Below are 21,233 nucleotides of genomic sequence, written 5' to 3'. Positions count from 1 at the left end.
TGGCCCTTGTGGTCTCTTCCAACTCTATGATTCTATGATTCTACAAGTCCAGTTCATTCCTCAGTTGCTTGCCTTCACAGCTTCCCTTTTACCAGTTGCTGTATGAGAGATGAACAAAATGGCTTCATATTCAGCTGTCACACTGGGACATTGGCTGGATCCTTTTGCTCACCATTTGGCCTACAGATTCTATTTTGTAGGAGATGCTAATAGTAACGTTAATCGGAACTGAAACAGCAAAAAAATCGTACAGTCAGATGCATTCAGAATTGTTCTTCTTAACAAATGTTGGGTAAAAGAGGAGGGATTTTTAGGAAGTGAGGTTTACCCAGAATCTCCATTGGTTGGAGGTTCCACATAATTGATTTAAAGCCCTGGCTGTAATCATTTTAATGTAATCAGGTTACAAGGATTTATATGACATGCTTTGAATTGAAGCCTACACTGTCACCACCAGGATTATTTTGAGGCACATTAGAACCTATATCTTGGTAATATAAGGTGACTAAACCTGGATATCCAGTCTCTTTGAAATGTCTGAGAGGATACACATGACTGTAGGATGTTGTCTTGATCCATTTCAGTCTGGTTTTAAACCTGGTTATGGGGCAGAAACAGCTTTGGTCATCTTGGTGGATGTCCTACTTGGGGAACTGGACAGGGGAAATGTGTCCCTATTGGTTTTTCTGCATCTCTCAGTGGCTTTTGATACCATTGACCATGACATCCCTCTGAGTTGTCTCTCTGGGATGGGACTTGGAGGCACTGTTCTACGGTGGCTCCATTCTTTCCTGGAGGGGGGGGCACTCAGAGTGTGGTGTGAGGGGATTCCTGTTAGGCTCCTTAGCCATTAGCCTTTGGAGTCACTCAGGGTTCTGTCCATCCCCTGTGTTATTTAGATCTGTGTGAAACTGCTGGGAGAGTTGTCTGGAGTTTTTGGGTTAGATGCCACCAATTTGCTTGGAACCCAACTCAAATACTCCTTTCCACCTAATTCCTGGGAAGCTGCTTCTGTGCTAAACTGGTGCCTGTCAGCTGTGATGGACTGGATGAGGGCCAACAAATCGGAGCTTAAATATTCAGATTTGGGAATAGGGATTCAGCATGTGCTAGATGGGGTTACGTCCTCCCTGAAGATACAGGTTTGCAGTTTGGGGGTATTCCTGGATTCTACACTGAGCCTGGAGGTTCAGGTTTCGGCAGTGACCAGGAGTGCTTTTGTATAACTAAAACTAGTGCACCAACTGTGCTCATTCCTGGAAAAGTTGGATCTGGCCATGATTGTACATGCCTTGGTTACATCCCGTTTGAATGTGCTCTACATGGGGCTGCCTTTAAAAAGTTTTCAGAAAATTCACCTGGCCCAAAGAACTGCAGTGAGGGTGTTAAGTGGAGCTGGCTACAGGGAGCATACAACTGCTTTGTTGCAACAGCTCTGTTGGTTGCCAGTACGTTTCCAGACACTTAATAATGATAACAATTCCAAAGGGCTTATTTTGACCTATAAAGCACTATATTATTTTGCTTCAGGCTATTTGAAGGACCCTATCTCTCTGTATGAGGGTTTCAAATTAATCTGAAGAGGTCCTCTTCTCTGTACTGCCACCTTCTTAGACTCGTTTGGTGGGAACAAGAGAGAGGGCCTTCTTGGAAGATGTTCCCATGTTTTGGCACTCCCTCCCCAGAGAAGCCAGGCTGTCCCTGTCTTTGCTCTCCTTCCTGTAGCAGGAACAGACTGTTGAGGTTGGCCTCTTAATACTGTGTGATGCTAGTTTTGAAGTTTTTAAAGAATCTGCATATAATTTTATATTTTTATTCTTTTAAATGTCTTATTATTTAGTTAGTTAGTTAGTTAGTTACTTACTGTATTTATACCCTGCATTTCAGCCGCAAAGGCTCTCAGAGTGGCTTACAGATAGTTAATTAAAAATTTCCTTGCTCTCAGGCTTGCAATCTTAAAAGACAAAGCGAAAAGGAAATGGCAGTGGGGAAGGCAAATACGTTCAGCATTTCTTCTCTCCCTCTGAGGCCTGGACCATGGCAGATGGACTGGAGGGAGGGCTCTTCTTACTTTAGGCTAGGCCTGATGGAGCTGAACCTGCCTTTCACTCCCTCTGAGGCCAGATGATGTCAAACAGCATGGAGAGAGGGCTTGTCTTCTTACTTTAGTATTTTAGTTGTTTTAATATGTTATTATTTAATTGTATATTTTATACTTTCATTTATCTTTTGTAAGTGTTTTTAATCTATATTGTTTAAAAATGTTGTTAGCTGCCTTGAGTCCCATTATTGGAAGAAAGGTGGGATATAAATGAATTAAATAATATAAACTATTAATAATTCTTCAGTAGAAGAAAAAACTGTCAAGACTAGGCTATGGATAAGTCCAGTGTTTCTTTCTCTTCCTTTTCCTCCCCAGGGAATCAGAAGCAATTATTCCTAGTGTGTTTTTCTTCCTGGTATTACTGTCTTATGAACGCTACCACTCCAAGCAAATAATTGGAATTCCTAAAATTATTCAGCTCTGTGATGGGATAATGGCCAGTGGAAGAAAAGCTGTTACACATGGTAATCAAAGAGCAAAAGTGATAAAATTCAACTTGGTATAGCAAGTTCTAAAATACTGTTAATGCTGTTAAAATTGTCCTGTACAATTTTAAAACTGTTTTGTGTTAGTTTAGTTATGTTTATAGAATTGTTTATGTATTTAAAATGTTCATTTGATATTCTCAGATACAAAATTTAAACAATTGCCTATAATAAGTGGTCTGATAGGAGTTTCGTAAACCTGTATTTTCAAGAACCTTTGCAGTTATTAGCATTGTTTTTTCTTTATAGCATTAAACAGGGCCTGCCCTTTTCTTCTCTTAAGTGGAGGGCCTTCCACAAGAATTTTTTGTTACAGCTTGATGGCATAGTCAAGGAATTTGTTTACTTTAGGAATAATTTTTAATTTACTAAAACAGTTACTTAAGTGGTGGTGGTGTTTTTCACTCAGGTATTTCTCTTCTCAGCATTGTTTAAGTGAAATCTCTTTTCCTTTAGTTTAAATCCATAGCCCTGTGCCCTAGTCTCTGGAACAAGAGAAAACAAGCTTGCTCCATCTTCAGTATGACATCCCTTCAGATATTTGAAAATAGCTATCATGTCCCCTCTTAACCTTCTCTTCCCCAAGCTTAACATACCCAGCTCTGTAAGCTGCTCCTCAAAGGCCATGGTTTCTAGACTTTTCACCATTTTGGTCACCCTTCTCTGGACATGCTCCTGCTTGTCTACATACATCCTAAATTGTGGTGCCCAGAACTGGACACAGTATTCCAGATCTGACGAAAGCAGAATGGAATGGTTCTATATTTATTTATAGTATTTATATTCCACTCTTCAGCCACAAATGCTCTCAGAGCAGCTTTGTTGTTATTGTTGCGTGCCTTCAAGTCATTTCCGACTTATGGAGACCCTATCATGGGCTTTTTTGGCAGTCATCACCCTGTGAGGCTGAGAGAGTGTGACTTGTTCAGGATTACCCGGTGGGTTTCATGGCTGAGCTGGGAATCAAACCCTGGTCTCCAGAGTTGTTTTCCAACACTTAAACCTCTGTTACACGCAAGGATTCGAACTCTGGTCTCTAGAACAGTTTACAGATTATCAATTCCATAGTTCTCTGCCCTTAAGATTACAGTCTAAAAAGAGTTTCCAAAGGCCTTACTACATAGAGTGTATTATTTGGATTACATCCAAATGGTATGTAATCAAGGCATATGTAGCCCTGGCCAGATCTGACCTCTGAAGGAAAAGGTACACATGGTGCACTAGTTTTAATTAGTTGCACTTCAGGTCACTCCTGAAACTTGGGGATCCAGGCTCAAATCTGAGTCCAAAAGTAGTCTCAAGCTATAAACCTGAGATTTCAGGGTAGTGTAACCCAATTCAGAACATGCTTAATCCCTATTCATATCCCTTATCTTCTTTTTGACTCACCAATAGTATCTCTGTTTTTATTGTATTAAGCTTCAATTTTATTTGTCCTCATCTAGTCCTTTATTGAGAGCAGACACTGGTTTAGCACCAAGACCTGGTTAGATGAAAAGGAAAGATGGCTTTCATCATCATATTGGTGATACTGAACTACAAAACTCCAGGTGACCTCTTCCAGCAGTTTCATGTAGATGTTAAATAGCATTGAGGATAAGACCAAACCCTTAGGTATCCCCCAGGCCAGCAGATAGCTTGTTGAACAGATATCCCACAGCACTACCTTCTGAGTGTGCCAAGTCCCATCTCAAAGCGGTGACCCAGAGGGATTCCATAGCTGATGATATCAAAAGTTCCTGAGAAGTGCCAGCAAAATCAACAGGGATATATTTCCCCTGTCCAGTTGCTAACATAGGTCATCCACTAGGATGACCAAAACTGTCTTAATGCCATTACCAATGTCTGTTTTGCTCAGCCTCCTCTCATAAAGGCTGTTGCTTGATGGGATTCAAGAATGTTAGGGCTTGGAGCAGGTTTGTACAACATGTGGCCTCTCCTGTAGTCACCAAAATATTGCACATCCTCATGGGCTGCCCAAAATTCTGGCCTGTGGGTTAAATAGACTAGTACAAAATAACTAACAGAAATGACATAACTGTACATAGTATTCAAAGATATAGCCATGTTAGTCTGTAGTTTGTATGTTGAGAGAACTTGTTGAGAGATATTAACTGAAAGAAAGAAGTTGGCAGCACGAGCTTTCCTAGACTCCAGTCTACTTCCTCAGATGTGTTTCAGATGTACATAGGATTGTGCTTGAAATCTGCTGATTGTACATGTTGACACTATAAAAGCCTATGTTTCTTTTCAGCTCTTCTATTCCTCTGGGGATGTGCTCTGTAGGAAATTTAAGTATTTATTTAAGATAGTCCTCCTGGCCCACAAATGCTCCTGAGGTCATGGATAAGTAAAAGCAGTTAAAACAATACAAAAACACATTAGAATGCTCTCTAAATGTCTTACATGTTTTAAAAGCAATTCTGTTTATTTTTTCATTAATTAAATCTATGAAATTTAATGGGATTTATTTATTTATTTAATGGGATTCGGAAGGCTAGTAGGATATCTTCTAGTGTTTAATTTAGGTGGAGGTTAGCATTAAGAAGAATCCATCAGTGTCTTCATGTTTTCAGTTAGCCTTGGAAGGTACAAATTTTCTGCTTTAGGGAAAGTGCCACTTAAATCATAAGCTTTTTGCTTTAAACTGCAGAATTCATTATAGTTACAGAGTGAAAGATTTCTAGTCCTGTTCTAGGGGGTCCTGTTCTATACCTAACCTCTTTGAGATGGTGTTATAACAATTACAACCCTGGTCTTTTGTTCAAAAGTCAGTGATATTTGCAAAGATATGGAATGCCTTTCAAGAGTAATTGAAAACTGTAATTCATGGTAAGAATTTTTTTTTTTAGTTGAAGTGGACCAGTTTTATATAGGAGTGACTACCTGATTATATTATAAGGTCTGGGGAAGCAAGAGACATATTGCATAAATATAGGTGCCTCAGTGTTAAACTTGGGTAGCAAAAATATCTCAGAGGAGGGATTACTGTGCTATTAAAAATTTAAAGTTACATTAAAATGTTTTATCTTTTTCTTTAGCAATACCTGCTCTACAACCAATTGTTCATGATCTCTTTATATTAAGAGGAACAAACAAAGCTGATGCTGGTAAAGAACTGGAAACACAAAAAGAAGTAGTGGTCTCAATGTTGTTGCGACTTATCCAATACCATCAGGTAAATGTTGTAAGAGTTGGTTATAACCTACATAATATATATCATTCAACTAACTTAATTTGAAGGCTTCAAATGCAATACTTTTGGTTTTTTCCTCAAATTTTTTTAACCCATTCCCCCTCATAACAATGCTAATGTAAAGTTTTTCATTATCTGAAAGTTCTCAAATTTATCTGTAGAAGTTGCTACAGTGTATTGTTTTGTGGCATCCTTTTGTCGTTTACCACCTAAGTCCACCCTTCAATACTTCTTTTCTGTGTTTGTTGATGACATCTCTATTCGATCAGTCCAGGAAGCCCTCAATCTTGGCTTCATTTTTTATTCTTCTCTGTCACGTATCCCCCAGATCCAGGCCACAGCCAAGGCCTGTAGATTCTTTCTCTACAATATTGCTAAAATCCATTCATTTCTCTCGGCCTCTAGTGCCAAGACTCTGGTCCACGCTCTGGTCGTCTTGTAACCTCCTTCTGGCAGGGCTTCCTCTCTCTCTCACCTCCGTCCTTTAATTTCAGTCCAGCATTCAGCTGCACGCATTATTACATCCACTCTCTGCTTTGAGCCATGTTTCTCCTCTACTATTATCCCTTCACTGGCTCCCCTTCCCCTTCTGTATTCAGTATAAGGCTGGCCCCTCCTTATTTATCTGAACTTCTTTCTCCCCACATGCCAGCTCGTACCCTCCGTTCTGGTAGTCAAAGTCTGCTGTCCCAGCCCAGGCTCTCCACTGCCCTGTCCCAGATTCGTCTCTTTTCACTTGCTACCCCTCATTTCTGAAACCTCCTTCCCCCACAAGCAAGGGGCATCACTTCTTTAACCAGTTTCAAAACTGAGTTGAAAACTATATTGTTTAGGGAAGCGTTCCCAGGCACTGTGTGACTGTTGATCCGATTGTTATCTGATATTTTATTTTATTTGATCTCTGATGTTCTCAATCTGTTGCCTCCTTACTTTATCTAATCATATCTTGTATTACTATCTATTGCTTTATATGTATTGTGTAGAATATACACCATTGGCAGGTTTCATTTTTATCTATTTTATTGTCTGTATGTAGAACGCTGTGTAAATCTACAGCACTATATAAATAATGATGATGATGATGATGATGATGATGATGTAATTGTGGTACTGTTTAATGGGGATAGCTATCCAGTAGGCCTTGAATGGCTGAAGGAATTTTTGAATTCTTTTTATGTATGCCTTAGTATACAACAACTGTATATGTTATTTGCAAAGGTGGGAAATTTAGTAGAAAAAGGTTAATAGTTAACTTTGAGTTGTTTTTTGAGGCACATATTGATGTCAATTAAACTGGCAATACTTTTCTATGGACTTTTTCATTTCTGCTTATTTGTATTAGTTTTGCATTATATAACAGAATCTTCACATATTGTGCTTATGATATCCCAGAGTCTGTTAGATAGCTCCCCCACTTCCTTTGCCTGATAGCCCAAAGAGTTCCAGATAAGCCAATAGCTGCCACTATCTTCATTAAAGAGCAGTGGGTGTCTTTTGTGGGGAAACTGTGGCCATCAAACAAAGTACAGTACTACTGCTACACCTGGGCCATGCTTCATGAAAACTGGGGGAAATGTATTTGGCAAAAACATGAGTAGTCTGATCAAGAGAGCTTTAAACTAATTCCTTTGGGGGGGGGGTGTTCAGGATGATAAGGATGTGAAATTCTAGAGAAGATGCCAAGGGAGAGGAGCTATAATAAAACCTACAATAGAATAAAAGATGAGGGGGGGGATGCTTTTAAGGCTTCAGTCACTGGAACACATTGACCATAACAAGTTACGTCTGTCCCACTTAACATTCTGATAATATTGCTGAAAGCATATTCAGGGGTAGCCATGTTGGCCCTACTGCAAAGTACAGTAACACTCAAAATCCACAAAACAACAAAACCTTTATTTTGTGTGCTGTGTGCCTTCAGAATGTTGGGTGAAGATTCAGTTCTGTGTCGGTCACATGTATTGTGTCCTTTGCCTGGGCCCGGACTATACAGTTGACTCACAACTTTTATATGACAAGCAAGGCGTAATGACATAATCATCATTGTTGATTACAACTGGCAAAGACATGCATTGTATTATATTTTGGGAACTCTGGAGTATTGGGATGAATAATAATAATAATAATAATAATAATAATAATAATAATAATAATATTTATTTATTTATTCCCTGCTCTTCAGCCAAGGCTGTCAGAGCAGCTTACAATTTGTTATTTAGGCATTTTCCTGCCCTCAGGCTTACAATCTAAGACACAAAAGGAGAAGGGAATTGACAGTAGGGAAGGGGGAAAGTCCAGCACATCTGCTCTCTCTCGGAGGCCTCTCTCCCCCTCAAGATGGTGGTCAGAAGGAGGGCTTTTCTTCTTTCCAGGCAAGGCCTGTTGTTGCTGGCCTGCCTCTCTCCCCCTCAAGATGGTGGTCGGAAGGAGGGCTGAATAACTGAAAGACTAATATTTCTAATGATATAAATAAATAAATGTGTTATGTTCTTAGGTTTTTTGTTATGATTTATTTAACATAAGTATGTTAAGTTCTGTAAATTTTTGTTCTGTTAGGTTCTGGAGATGTTCATCCTAGTATTACAACAATGTCACAGAGAGAATGAAGACAAGTGGAAAAGATTATCTCGGCAGATAGCAGACATTATTCTCCCAATGCTGGCAAAACAACAGGTTATATTTATATTTACCCTCATCAGATATATATTCTTTTAATCTCTTCATCTTTGTACAGTATATTGGTGTTTCTCTCAGGTGTATATGTTCTTGTAGATGATGTAAGGGATCTGCTATCTTCCCTCCTTAAATGTATGACAGGGTCTCCACCTATGCGGAGTTAAATAGATACCTTCACCAACCCTCTCTTTAGACACCCTAAGTTGAAAACAAAGTAGGATGCTTCCAGGAGACTGTTTTTCTATTTCTTCTTTGTGGTCTCTGTGCCTTCATACAATAGGGTTTGTGCTTGCGCGGAGATCCCATTCGGAAGCTGAAAAGCTGAGCAGATTGATAGGAGGTCCCGCCCACTCCCACGTACAAGGGTTGTGATAGACCCGATCCCATTGGGTGAGGTGTCTCAGATTGGCCACCTCGACACTGAGTCAGAGGAAGAGATTCAGGATACAGACCCTCCGATCTTGACTCTAAACCCAACAGGTTAGGTTGGAGTCGGTAGTCCCTGGGCTCAAACCCTTCCTCTTCTATGGGACCGGGCCACCCTCGGGACCAAGGCCAATGAAGTCACCCATTTTGATGTTGAATCCTCCTTTCAAGAGGATCTCCTTCAACACTATTTGGACCTAGTCTTTGATTATGACACCGGTCGGTACCTCTTGCTGGTAGATGCTAACAAGCTTTGCTGCAACCTCCAAGACTTCCATCTTCGACTCAGATATCTTGGGTTGTGACCAAGGCTCCATGCCATGAGACCCCCCGAGGATTCTCCTGGATCAGGACGCTCTCTGAGGGCATCACTCTCTCCAGCATCCGACTCAGATGCAGAGAAATCACTGACACCACAACACTTCGTTGAGCTGGACCCTGCCTTCCCCGTGGATGATGTGAGGTCTTTTGCTGACCGAATTGTCTCGATGGCTAATGCCCTCAAAATAGAAGTCACTTGTACCAATGATGACACAGTACACTCAGTCGAGCACAGAATACATGAGACAGTACTAACTTCACCTTCCATTGGCTGTCTTCCTTAGAAAGATTGCTAAACACTCCTGGTCGACCCTGGCCAAGATTGTGTCCATCTCAAGGAAGATCAAGAATTTATATTGCATTGCTCCTTTGGCTCCTGCTTGGCTATTTGAACATCTAAAGCCAAATTTTGCTATCGTGGAATGGTCTCAGCTGTCCTTTACTCCTAGAACTTCTTCCTCCTCTACTGATAAGGAGAGTAAGAAGATTAATGGACTGGCTAAAAAGTCCTATGCCTCATCTGGATGTTCCAGGGCCAGCCATAACACCAGTCCTAAAAGATCTCCATTGGCTGCCTATTTGCTTTCGGGCCGAATACAAGGTGTTGGTTATCACCTATAAAGCCCTAAATGGCTTGGGCCCAGGGTACTTGGAGGACCGCCTCTCCCCATACAATCTGCCCCGCACTCTCAGGTCAGGTGAAAGACATCTTTTAAGAGTTCCAGACGCTCGATATGTATCAGCTCAGAGGGCTTTCTCTATTTCAGCCCCTCAGCTGTGGAACTCTCTCCCCAATGAGCTCCGTACCTCCACCTCCCTCGATGCTTTCAAGAAGAACTTGAAGACTTTTTTGTTCCGCCAGGCTTTCCCCCCGTGAGCCTTGTGGTCATTCTCTTCCCCTTGGCAATGTTTTTGTGTATTCCATTCTACACAGCCACTTGTATAGGGTGTTGTTGGTTTTTACTGTTTTTAATTGTTAACTTTGTATTATTGTCATGCTGATGTTTTAATTGTCTTACTCTTTGATGTACACCACTGTGATCGTTGGAATAGTGGTATAGAAATAAAATTTTATTATTATTATTATTATTATTATTATTATTATATATCTGTATTGGACCTCAAGGTGGCTAATTATGCAGCCTGCATGGGGGCGTATGTCCAACATTATATGGAGTACTTAGAACCCCTGGTGGAAGATATGCCAGACAATAAGAAAGCACTAACTCTGGCTGCCCGATCTGAGACTTGCTCGATAGGTGGTCAACGAATCTTCTCAGCACGCCACTCCACGGACTGTGGTTCTAAGATCCTCTCCGGTTCAGTTACCGTTCGGAGGCACACTTGGCTACGATGTTTGGACCTGAACTCTCAGGCCCGATCTGCAATTGAGGACATGCCCTTCAATTACTCTAGACCAGTGATAGTGAACCTTTTAGAGGCCGAGTGCCCAAACCGCAACCCAAAACCCACTTATTTATTGCAAAGTGCCATGTCCCTCTGACTTTCTAGTAACAAACTCTGGCAAACTCTGTGCTGGGACGATGGCACATGTGCCCACAGAGAGGGCTCTGAGTGCCACCTCTGGCACGCGTGCCATAGGTTCGCCATCACTGCTCTAGACTCTTTAACAAATAGACGGATGAGAAGCTCAAATTCTGGTACTGGATGAAAGCGGGTGCCAGGAAGCATGGCATGTCCTCGACCTCCTTCCAGTTTCCTTGACATCGGTACCGAATTCAATGTCCTTGGTATTCCTCCTACAAACAGAGGTTTTACCAGCCACAGGAGCGCCAGTACCAACCGCAAGACCAACCCAGGCAGCACCAACCCTCTCAATTTTCCTCCTCATCTTCAGTCCATCGCCAACCATCTTAGCTCCGGTGAAAGCAAGCCTACCGGAATAAGGATGCTCAACAAGGAAAGAGGAGGTTGTGAGCAGAGGACTGCGCTCCTTTAGGGACAGGTTGAAGCCCTATTTTAACACCTGGGCCTCAATCACTTCCGATTCGTGGGTCCTAGATATTGTTTGCAGGGGTTATGCCCTCAAGTTCGAAGAGCTCCCAACCACTGGAGCTATTTTTTCCACCCTCCCCTCAGACATCCTACTTAGTGAAGTGTGCACTCTGTTACAAAAGGATGCAGTCGAGCCTATAGACCCTGCTTGGGCCCATTACTGCTGTTTCTTCCATTATTTTACTGTCCCTAAAAAGGATTCTGGCCTCAGGTCTATTCTAGACTTGTGGCAGCTGAACACCTTTATTGTTTGTTGCACTTTCGCATGGTAACCTTTGCCTCCATTTTCCCATTCTTACAAAGGAGACACTTGCTTGTGACCCTTGAAAACAAAGATGATTACTTCCACATCGGAATCCAATGAGATCACAGGAGGTTCTTCACCTTGGTCATCATGATCAAGATCTTCCAGTACAGGGTCCTTCCCTTCTGGCTCTCCATAGCACTGAGAGTTTTTGAAAACCTCCTCTCAGGCAAGGTAGTACTCTTCTTGTCATGTACTATCTCAACAACAAGGAGGAACAAGGTCCCAGATGCTGCTCGAGATGACTCTTCACATCTGGGACTGGTGCATTCAGAATAAGATCCTTATCCAAACTCTCCACCTCCCTGGAGAGGAGAATGAACTGGCAGACTAACTCAGGACATCCGTGCCACGAATGGCACCTCCATCCCGAGTTGGTGGCTGACGTTTTCCACATTTTGGGCGAGCCGCTGTAAGACCCAGCAACCTCCACCAGAAATCCACAACAACAACTTGCTTGAAAGCAGTGAAGTTTAATGAAAATACAAGTGGATGTGACTAGACAAACTTTTCAGCAGAATCTAACAGCCAAGCCCCAAACACAAAGTTAAAACCACTCAGCCCCCACCTAATTTTCCTGTGGGCAACTTTAACCCCACCTCCCTCCAGCTTCCCAGACCAGATCAGCCTGTGAAACCAACCTGACCTTGGACGAGCCGCACAGATGTCTTCAGCTAATTAAACATAACATTCCATTCCCTAACGATCATTCCCCAGCACTAGCTAGCACACAACCCCCCCAAACGCATAGGCAGAACTACAACTAAAGCAATTGCTAAGCAAGATGAGCAGTAACTACAGTGAATGAGAATATTGATTAGTGATTGCTTTGGAGTTCTGACAGCCGCTGATCGACTTGTTTGCCACTCGCCCAAACACTAATTGTGCACAGTTTTGTTTTCGGACTCGAGCACCGGGCTCTTGAGGAGATTCTTTCCAGTTTGAGTGGTCGGGAATGATTTACTACGTCTTCTCTCTATTTCCATTCATCACAAAGGTCCTAGCAAAGATGTGAATGGACTGGTCTGATGCATCCTCATCACCCCGTGGTAGCCAAGAGAGTCCTGGTTTGCTCTCCTCTTGCACCTGTCCCGGAGGGAATACCACTGGCTCAAGTTCCGTCCCGACTTCCTGTCCCTGCACGGAGACCAAGTCCAGCACCCGGACATCAAGACACTTCCCCTGGTGGCGTGAAGAATCCGCCCCTAGAAGCCCTTCTGGACTGTCATACAGGCTGCCCAGAAGCCTTACACTAGAATGTATTATTTGTTCAAATGGAACAAGTTCTTGGACTTTCTCTCTGCCAAAGGCCTTTCTTCTTTGTGGTCTCTGCAAATACATACAAATGGGTTGTACTGCGCTTGCACAGTGCTGTTCGGAAACCTCCAGAATCACTGGGCAAAGTTTACTTTGCAACTTTTTGGCGGTAGTTCTGCCTATCCCTTATAAAGCCCCTGCATTCCTGCTCTTTCCCCAGCTCCTTTTTTTCGCCGCGTTAGCTGCTTTGGGAACTTCACTTGTGCATCATTCTGACTTACTGGATTTTGACTAACGGAATGTTTTTGACTACGATTTCATCTGACCCCTCTGTGTACTGTTGACCATTCGGCTTGTCTTGACTTCACTCTTGGATTTCGACTTGGCTTCATGATTTCGGCTCTCCTCATGATGTCTCCCATACCATTTAAAAAGTGCGACGTCTGGGGGTAAGATCCCTGTCCAGGATCCTCATTCCTCCTGCCTTTTATGCCTTGGAGAAACCCACAACACCAAGGCTTGCCCGCTTTGTAAAGCCATGACTCCGCAGGCCAGGAAGAACCAAGAGTCCCGCCTGACGACAGCCATTACCTCAAGCTGCAGGAGGTCGCCTGATCTGCTTCAGTGCCGGCGGCTCCAGATTTGGTGCCAGCAGCGGCGGGTTCCATGACCCAGAGCCCCACGGCCAAACCAAGTGCCACCACCAGGCCGTGTGCCACTGTGACCCATGGCTCCATGACTGAGCCTAGTGCCACCGACAAACCCTCGAAACATCCCCCTAAAACTAGCAGGACTGAGGGTTTGATGTCATGGCCAGCCAAGATCAGCTCTCGGAGGATGAGGAGGAGGATGAGCCTCCTCCAGAGCAAGGGCTGATTGAGGCAACACCAGGTGCTGTTCCTGCCCTGCCAGGTCCCAGCTGTGATCCTCCAACCCCAGAGGAGGAGGTTCAACCAGGTCCTAGTGCCGAACAGAGACCTTCTATGGTACCACTGCCTAGTGGGGACTCTGGGGACGAAGCTTGCATGCAGGTGCCTTCTTTCAAAGAGAGAAGAGCTGAGAGTGCTTGCAGGCGCAGATCACAGAGAATTGCCGAGAGGCAATTAGCCAACCAGCCTCAGGTGGCACGAGGGAGAGTTTCCCTTACTTAAGTGGGAGAGAGTCTAATGCTGGTTGCTAGAGTTTATTCTGTCCGGGAATGCTGCCAGCAGACACTTGACAGTAGCTGATAACAGAGCCTTAGCACAGTGGAAGTGAAAGTAAAGCAGACCTTGCAAAGAATCAGTCTGAGAGCAGTCCGAGAAAACAAGCCGAGTTCAGAATTCCAGAAGTCCAAACGTTCCGAGAGTCAAGCCGAAGTCAGGATACCAAGAAACAACGTTGGTCAAACAGTCCAAGGTCAAAACAGCCAAGAGATAACAAAGTCCGGTCCAAGGTCAAGGTAACAAAGAATCCAGATACTAGGAGCTAGTGCTAGCAGCAATCACGCCGAGAGATCATGCAATAAACTCGTCCCCAGAGTCCCCACTAGGCAGTGGTACCATAGAAGGTCTCTCTTCGGCACTAGGACCTGGTTGAACCTCCTCCTCTGGGGTTGGAGGATCACAGCTGGGACCTGGCAGGGCAGGAACAGCACCTGGTGTTGCCTCAATCAGCCCTTGCTCTGGAGGAGGCTCATCCTCCTCCTCATCCTCTGAGAGCTGATCTTGGCTGGCCATGACATTTGAGTTCGAAGCAGGCATCCTCCAAAAAGGATAAGGCTATGCACAAGAAGTTGAGTTCAAAGAAGGTCTCAGTGCTGGAGGCAAGCTCCCGGGAGGATCCCAGCTTGAAGTCCTCTGAGAAGAGGCACAGACCCTCCAATCCTGTAGAAGGGTCTCCTCAGGTATTGGCTAAGAGGTCCAAACCTTCGGTTCCGAGCAGGGCTCCTGAGCAACACCACACTCACAAGAAGGCCCATTCCAAGTCCTCTGATGGTTCATCTCCTAAGAAGACTCATCGAGACTCTGCGGACATGCCTCGGCTCCCCAAGGACCTGACCTCTCCTTCGGTTCTGACCCCAGCCGAGCCGGCGCGGCCAGCCCTCGGTTCTCCTAGGTCAGCTTCGGTACCAGCCTCAGCCCCAGCCTCTTCGGTTATGGCTACATTTCAATGGAGGCGCCGTCCCTAGCCTCACTACCTCCCTCGGTGCGGACGGTGATCTTGGCAGCGCAGAAACCGGCTACCCAGAAGTCCTACGCTTCCAAGTGGAAGAAGTTTCTTTTGTTCCTCTCTGAGAGAGGCCTTTCTCCAGCCCAGGTGACGACTCCGGTGGTGCTGGATTTCCTCATGGCGCTTTTGGATTCGGGGCTGTGCCTCACATCTGTTAAGTGCTATCTTTCTGCCATTTGCTCGCATTTCCAATTTGATGGCAAACCTTCTTTTTTCAGGGACCCTCTTGTGAAGAGTTTCCTGAAAGGTTGCTTCAACCTTCATCCTCCGGTTTCGGTACCGGCACCGGCTTGGAGCCTGGACACTGTGCTGTCTGCTCTACAATCCAAGCCCTTTGAACCCATGCCCACAACGGACTTGAGACTTTTGACTTGGAAGACTGCCTTCCTTGTGGCCATCACCTCTGCCCGCCGTGCGGGAGAACTCTGTGCCTTATGGAGGGATCAGCCGTTCCTTAGGTTCCATAAGGACAAGGTTGTCCTCCGTACCGACATAATAATAATAACTTTATTACGGCCATTTGGCCAGCACGTACTGACATTATCTTCCTGTCTAAGGTGGTGTCGGCCTTTCACATGTACCAAGACATTGTCCTACCAACCCTGGCCTCAAACCCAACCACTGAGTTTGAGCACAGTTTGCACTCCTTGGACATTTGGAGGGCTTTGGTCTTCTATTTGGACAGAACTGCTGGTTCGAGCCGTTCCAAGAAACTCTTCCAATGCTACTCGGAACTGAAGAAGAGACTGCCTGTGTCTGCGCAGAGGTTTTCCAAGTGGGTGGTTGGTACCATCCACCTCTGCTATGAACTATTGGGCAGACCTCTCCCGGCTAGGGTTGGATCCCATGCGACTAGGGCGGTAGTGACATTCTCCGCATTTTTGACTGGGCACACTCAACTAGGGCAGTAGCTTCATCCTCTGCTTTCTTGACTGGAGTGCCTCTGGAGGATGTTTGCAAGGCTGGTGTCTGGTCCCAGCCATTGACTTTCACCAAACACTATAGGCTGGACACCAGGGCCAGACAGGATGCAGCTTTTGGGAGGGCGGTATTGTTTCGGGTTTGTGATAAAACAGTTTTACTGCATTTCATATTGTGTATGCCTTTTGAATCAAGAAAAATGACACTGACAAATGCACTTTCAAAGTTCAAGACTTAATTGATATTGAACTTTGAAAGTGCATTTGTCAGTGTCATTTTTCTTGATTCAAAAGGCATACATTGATATTAATAAATACAGCTTGTTTGAACTTTCAGTTTTGTGTCATGACTCCCTCCTCCACTGACCAAAGCTTGTCAATCTAATCACTTGTGTAATTCACAGAGACCACGAAGAAGAAGGACATGTTGCTTACCTGTAACTGTATTTCTTCGAGTGGTCACCTATGAATACACACAAATCCCTCCCATCCTTCCCTCAGTCGTGTCCTGTTTATTGCTAAGATATTCTGTCACCGCTATGTGGCGTACTGTGTGGAACTGAAGGAAGAGTGGGAACACTGGGGCTATATAAGGGTGGGTGGGACTACCACCAAAAAGTTGCAATTGAAGTTTTGCCTAGTGATTCCAGAAGTTTCCGAAGTTTACTGTGCAGGCACAGATATAACCCATTTGTGTGTATTCACAGATGACCACTTGAAGAAATACAGTTACAGGTAAGCAACCTGTCCATCTCCTTTATAGATTCAGAAATCACGAAACTCCTAAATGCTGGATAAAAATATGCTAAATGTATGTGAAGTCAAAAGCTTTCATGGCCAGCATCCATAGTTTTTTGTGGGCCATGTTCTAGAAGAGTTTATTCCTGATGTTTCGTCTGCATCTGAGGCTGGCATCTTCAAATGCCAAATGTATGTTTTTAAGTTCTTGATTATATTAGATGGCTTAAGGAGATAATCTGCATTTCAAGTTATTACTGGATACATAATGGGAGGATGTCAAATATGCCCATATTTCTTTGTGAAAATTACTGTATACCTATACTGTGCTTTACTACCATACTGAGACTGTGGTGGAAAGAGGCTGTGATAGAAATTTAGGAATTTTAGTGTTTTTTTCCCCTTGCATATATTTAACTGACTGCTGATCACTTTCATCTTGTTGTGATTATGATGATGGCATGTGTTCATCTTTTAAAAACAGATGCAGATAGATTCCCATGAAGCTCTGGGGGTATTGAACACTTTATTTGAAATATTGGCACCATCAGCTCTTCGTCCAGTAGACATGCTTTTAAGGAGCATGTTTGTAACTCCAAGTACAATGGTAAGCATAATATTTCTGCATGGAAGGATGAAAATATCAGTAAAGCAATCTTGTAAAAAAAATTGTGGGTGGGAGTTATATTTTTCTGTTCCACAGCAGCTGACTACACGCTTGCCATTTTCATATTTATGCTCTGGATCTTATCCTCTTGGGCTTCTTACTAAGGTGAAATTCAAAATTTAAATAGGTATTATCTTTTTGTCCAATAGGCTTCAGTGAGCACTGTCCAGTTATGGATATCTGGCATTCTTGCTATTCTCCGTGTTTTGATTTCTCAATCAACAGAAGACATTGTGCTTTCTCGCATTCAAGAGCTCTCCTTCTCACCATATTTAATCTCATTGCAAACAATTAGCAGATTACGAAATGGTGAAAATATTGCTGTAACAGCTCAGGAAGAAACTCTAGAAGAGCAAAATAAATATTTGCCTGAAGAGACCATTTCCAGGTGTGTGAAATAAATGAATGCAACAGGCATGTCTGTGTTATACACACTTCCATAGGCTTGTGTGTATTTGCTTTAAACCAATTTTAACATTTTAAAAGGTTAAACTTGTTTTTGTCTTTGCTCCATAAGCTATTATAGTTAAACTTTTTAAAGTCTTGTTCCAGCAACAATGCATAATTCTTTGTAATTCTTTCCCTGCCCCTCCAGGTTCTTATTACAGTTAGTGGGAATTTTGCTTGAAGATATTACTAGTAAACATTTGAATGTGGATATGAATGAGCAACAGCATACATTCTATTGCCAAGAGTTGGGCACACTGCTTATGTGCTTAATTCATACCTTCAAATCAGGTACTACTTGTCATTTAATGTGTTGGCTTATGCTACTGTGCCAGCCAATAAAATAAAGACTTTTAATTTTGTTTTAGTTTAATGAAACTTAAAATCATCTTTGTTGGAAGATGCTCTTTGCCTTTCAGGTAAACTGGCCAGAATTTGAAATGCTGTTTGGTAGCATCCCTGTGTTAATATTAAAGATGAGTAATTTAAAGTTAATAGCTCAATGAAAGTTACATTTATAAGCAACAGAATTGGTTTTTGTTTTTGTTTTGTTTTTGTTTTGTTTTTTGCAACTTGCTTTAACTAAGGTATTCTAATGTCCCCTGTTAATATCACTTGGATTTCAATTATGTGTACTTCTTTTTAGGAATGTTCAGAAGAATCACAGCTGCAGCCAGCAAGCTTTTTACAGGAGATGGATTTGATCATCATTTCTATACTCTTGAAAGTTTAAATGATCTTGTTCAGTCAATGATACCCACACATCCTTCTTTAGTGCTCCTGTGGTGTCAGATCTTACTACTTGTTAATTATACAGATAGCACCTGGTGGTCAGAAGTGCATCAGACACCAAAGTAAGGCTATTTTACATAGTGGCAGAAGAGGTATTTTCCATCCTGTAGCATATGATTGTTTTATTCAAACATATTGTAATAACATATTGCTCTTAGTGCTTTCTAATTATTCTTGTATGTCATGTCATTGCTCACTCTGTTTATCTATTCAAAGGCTAAAAAGCAGTTGTCTAGATAACCTTTATTTTGATTCTTGTTCAAACAATCAAATTAAGATGTCATTTCATGTTTTTCCTTCTAATATACTTGCCCAGTTTGTTTCAAGATGTGTCATGATAAACCATAATATTAGTTGGTGGAACAGGCATGCTTCCCCATCTCACTCCCTAGACTGAGGGATTGACGTTTGGTGGGTTGTTGGGTTTTTGTTTTGTTTTGTTTGGCCATTTGTTAGCTAATCAGTATCTACTTGGAGGTCCCTGTTATCAATATCTGATCACTTGGGCTTTCAGTTCTTTCACCTCTTAAGTCCAAGTAGGCAGAGCTACCATCAGCACTCCATTTAAGCATTCTTAAATATTGGGATCTCAGTATATTAATATGGGTGCTCTCTGTTAGTCTTATAGGTTATTTATTTTATATAGTCATAAATATACAACATACACCACACCGAGATAAACAGATTTTTCAGGTCTGGATGGCTCTTCTGATCTCTTTCAATTCTATGATTCTATTTAGTAGATACAGGCAAATGAGCAGAGCAGCATGATGCACTGTCAATATATTGGCCATAGGGTATACATTATGCATTTTCCCCTTCCAATTATTCAGAGGGTGTTAACAAAGATCCAGATGGAAAGAGCTCCTGTGCTACTGATAGCTCCATATGGGCCCATATGACCATGATTTCTGAATCTACTGCTACATATGTCAGTCATGAATCAATGGTGGTTGCCACAGAGGCTGGACTTGATACATCAAGGTCTTATATTTCATCAAGATTCAGACTAACCGCATGGATATTGAGAGGGACATCTTGCATCAGCAGGGATATATGGAGAAGGTGGCTGATACAATTTTAATATCAAAAAGAGATTCTACTTACAGAATCTATGATATTGTCTTGTCTTGGAGGCCAGCCAGGGGCAAAGTACTTAGCAAAGTCCATTGGTCAGACAAGATAGCCAGGCACATACATTTCACAGAGTCCACATATTCCAATTCAGTAAGATACTGCATTTCCCCCATTCCACCCTGTTCCTGTTCCCTTCCATTCTGCCCTGTTCCCGTTCCCCAAACCCCATGTGATAAACTACCACAACTTCGCGGATAAAATCTCTCGGATAAGGGCTGATCTCGACGCCAGTATTTCTCCAGAATCTAGAGTAGAGGTATCCAGAGCTTCCGTGGACTCTGTTAGACTGGATCACTTTGAGTCTGTAAGTACCGAGGATGTGGACAAGATTCTTCAAAGTGTTAGGAAGACGACATGCTCTCTCGATCCCTGTCCTTCATGGTTGGCAGCTCAGGCGGGAACGGCTGTAACTTCTATGCTACGCCGTATAATTAACTCATCCTTCAGGGAAGGGTGTTTTCCATCTAGTTTAAAATCTGCAGTTGTCAAACCACTGCTAAAAAAAGCCCTCCCTAGACCCCCTGATTCGGAATAATTATCGGCCTGTTTCGTTGCTGCCTTTTTTAGAGAAGGTGATTGAGAGGGCGGTTGCCTTCCAGCTTCAAGGGATCTTGGATGATATGGATTTTCTAGATCCATTTCAAACCGGCTTCCAGGTGGGCTATGGAGTTGAGACTGCCATGGTCGCCCTAGTCGATGATCTCCGTCTGGGCATGGACAGGGGTAGCGTGTCCCTGTTAGTGCTTTTGGACATATCAGCGGCCTTCGATACCATTGACCATGGTATCCTTCTGGAACGCCTGAGGGAGTTCGGTATCGTGAGCACTGCGCTCCAGTGGTTCCGTTCCTACCTCTCGGGTAGATTCCAGATGGTGCAGCTGGGGGACTGTCGCTCCGATAAGAGGGCCCTTACATCTGGTGTCCCTCAGGGAGCAATTTTGTCCCCATGCTATTTAACATTTACATGAAGCCACTGGGAGAGATCATCCGGAGACACGGGGCACAATGTTATCAGTATGCTGATGACACCCAAATAGGTTTCTCTGTGTCTCCGACTGATGCAGTGACTAGAGATGGCATCTCTCCTCTAAATGCCTGCTTGGAGTCAGTAATGGGCTGGATGAGGGAAAACAGACTCAGCCTGAATCCAGAGAAAACGGAAGTGCTCGTGATAGGTTCCCCTGGTCCGGGGAAGGAGGTTTGTCCACCTGCCCTGAACGGGGTCACACTCCCCTTGAAGGACTCAGTTCGCAGCCTGGGGGTGCATCTGGATTTGTCGCTCCACCTTACATCTCAGGTGGATGCGACGGTCAGGAGCACCTGTTACCAGCTTCGGCTGATACGCCAGCTGCGACCCTACTTGGGCCGGGGGGGACCTTGAAATGGTGGTACATGCTCTGGTAACCTCTCGATTAGACTTCTGCAATGCGCTCTACATGGGGCAACCCTTGTGCCAAACCCGGAAGCTTCAATTGGTACAGAATATGGCAGCAAGGCTGGTCACTGGATGCTCCAGGACCTGCCATATAACACCCA

General features: G+C 43.3%; 1 protein-coding gene across 1 annotated transcript in view; it reads left to right on the top strand.

Moving 5' to 3' along the window:
• The window catches only part of HTT (huntingtin), a 182,077-nt gene that overhangs the window by 94,880 nt on the left and 65,964 nt on the right, over positions 1-21,233 (top strand). The window contains exons 34-40 of the mRNA XM_042469645.1: positions 2,391-2,568; positions 5,631-5,767; positions 8,342-8,458; positions 17,139-17,261; positions 17,471-17,709; positions 17,917-18,059; positions 18,415-18,622. Coding sequence (XP_042325579.1) covers positions 2,391-2,568; positions 5,631-5,767; positions 8,342-8,458; positions 17,139-17,261; positions 17,471-17,709; positions 17,917-18,059; positions 18,415-18,622 — 1,145 coding nt within the window. The remainder of the gene's footprint in view (positions 1-2,390; positions 2,569-5,630; positions 5,768-8,341; positions 8,459-17,138; positions 17,262-17,470; positions 17,710-17,916; positions 18,060-18,414; positions 18,623-21,233) is intronic.

Source organism: Sceloporus undulatus, chromosome 5 (genome assembly GCF_019175285.1).
Source record: "Sceloporus undulatus isolate JIND9_A2432 ecotype Alabama chromosome 5, SceUnd_v1.1, whole genome shotgun sequence".
Classification (NCBI taxonomy): Eukaryota; Metazoa; Chordata; class Lepidosauria; order Squamata; family Phrynosomatidae; genus Sceloporus; species Sceloporus undulatus.
The sequence above is the reverse complement of the archived record's forward strand: the minus strand, read 5'-3'. Positions and strand labels throughout refer to the sequence as shown.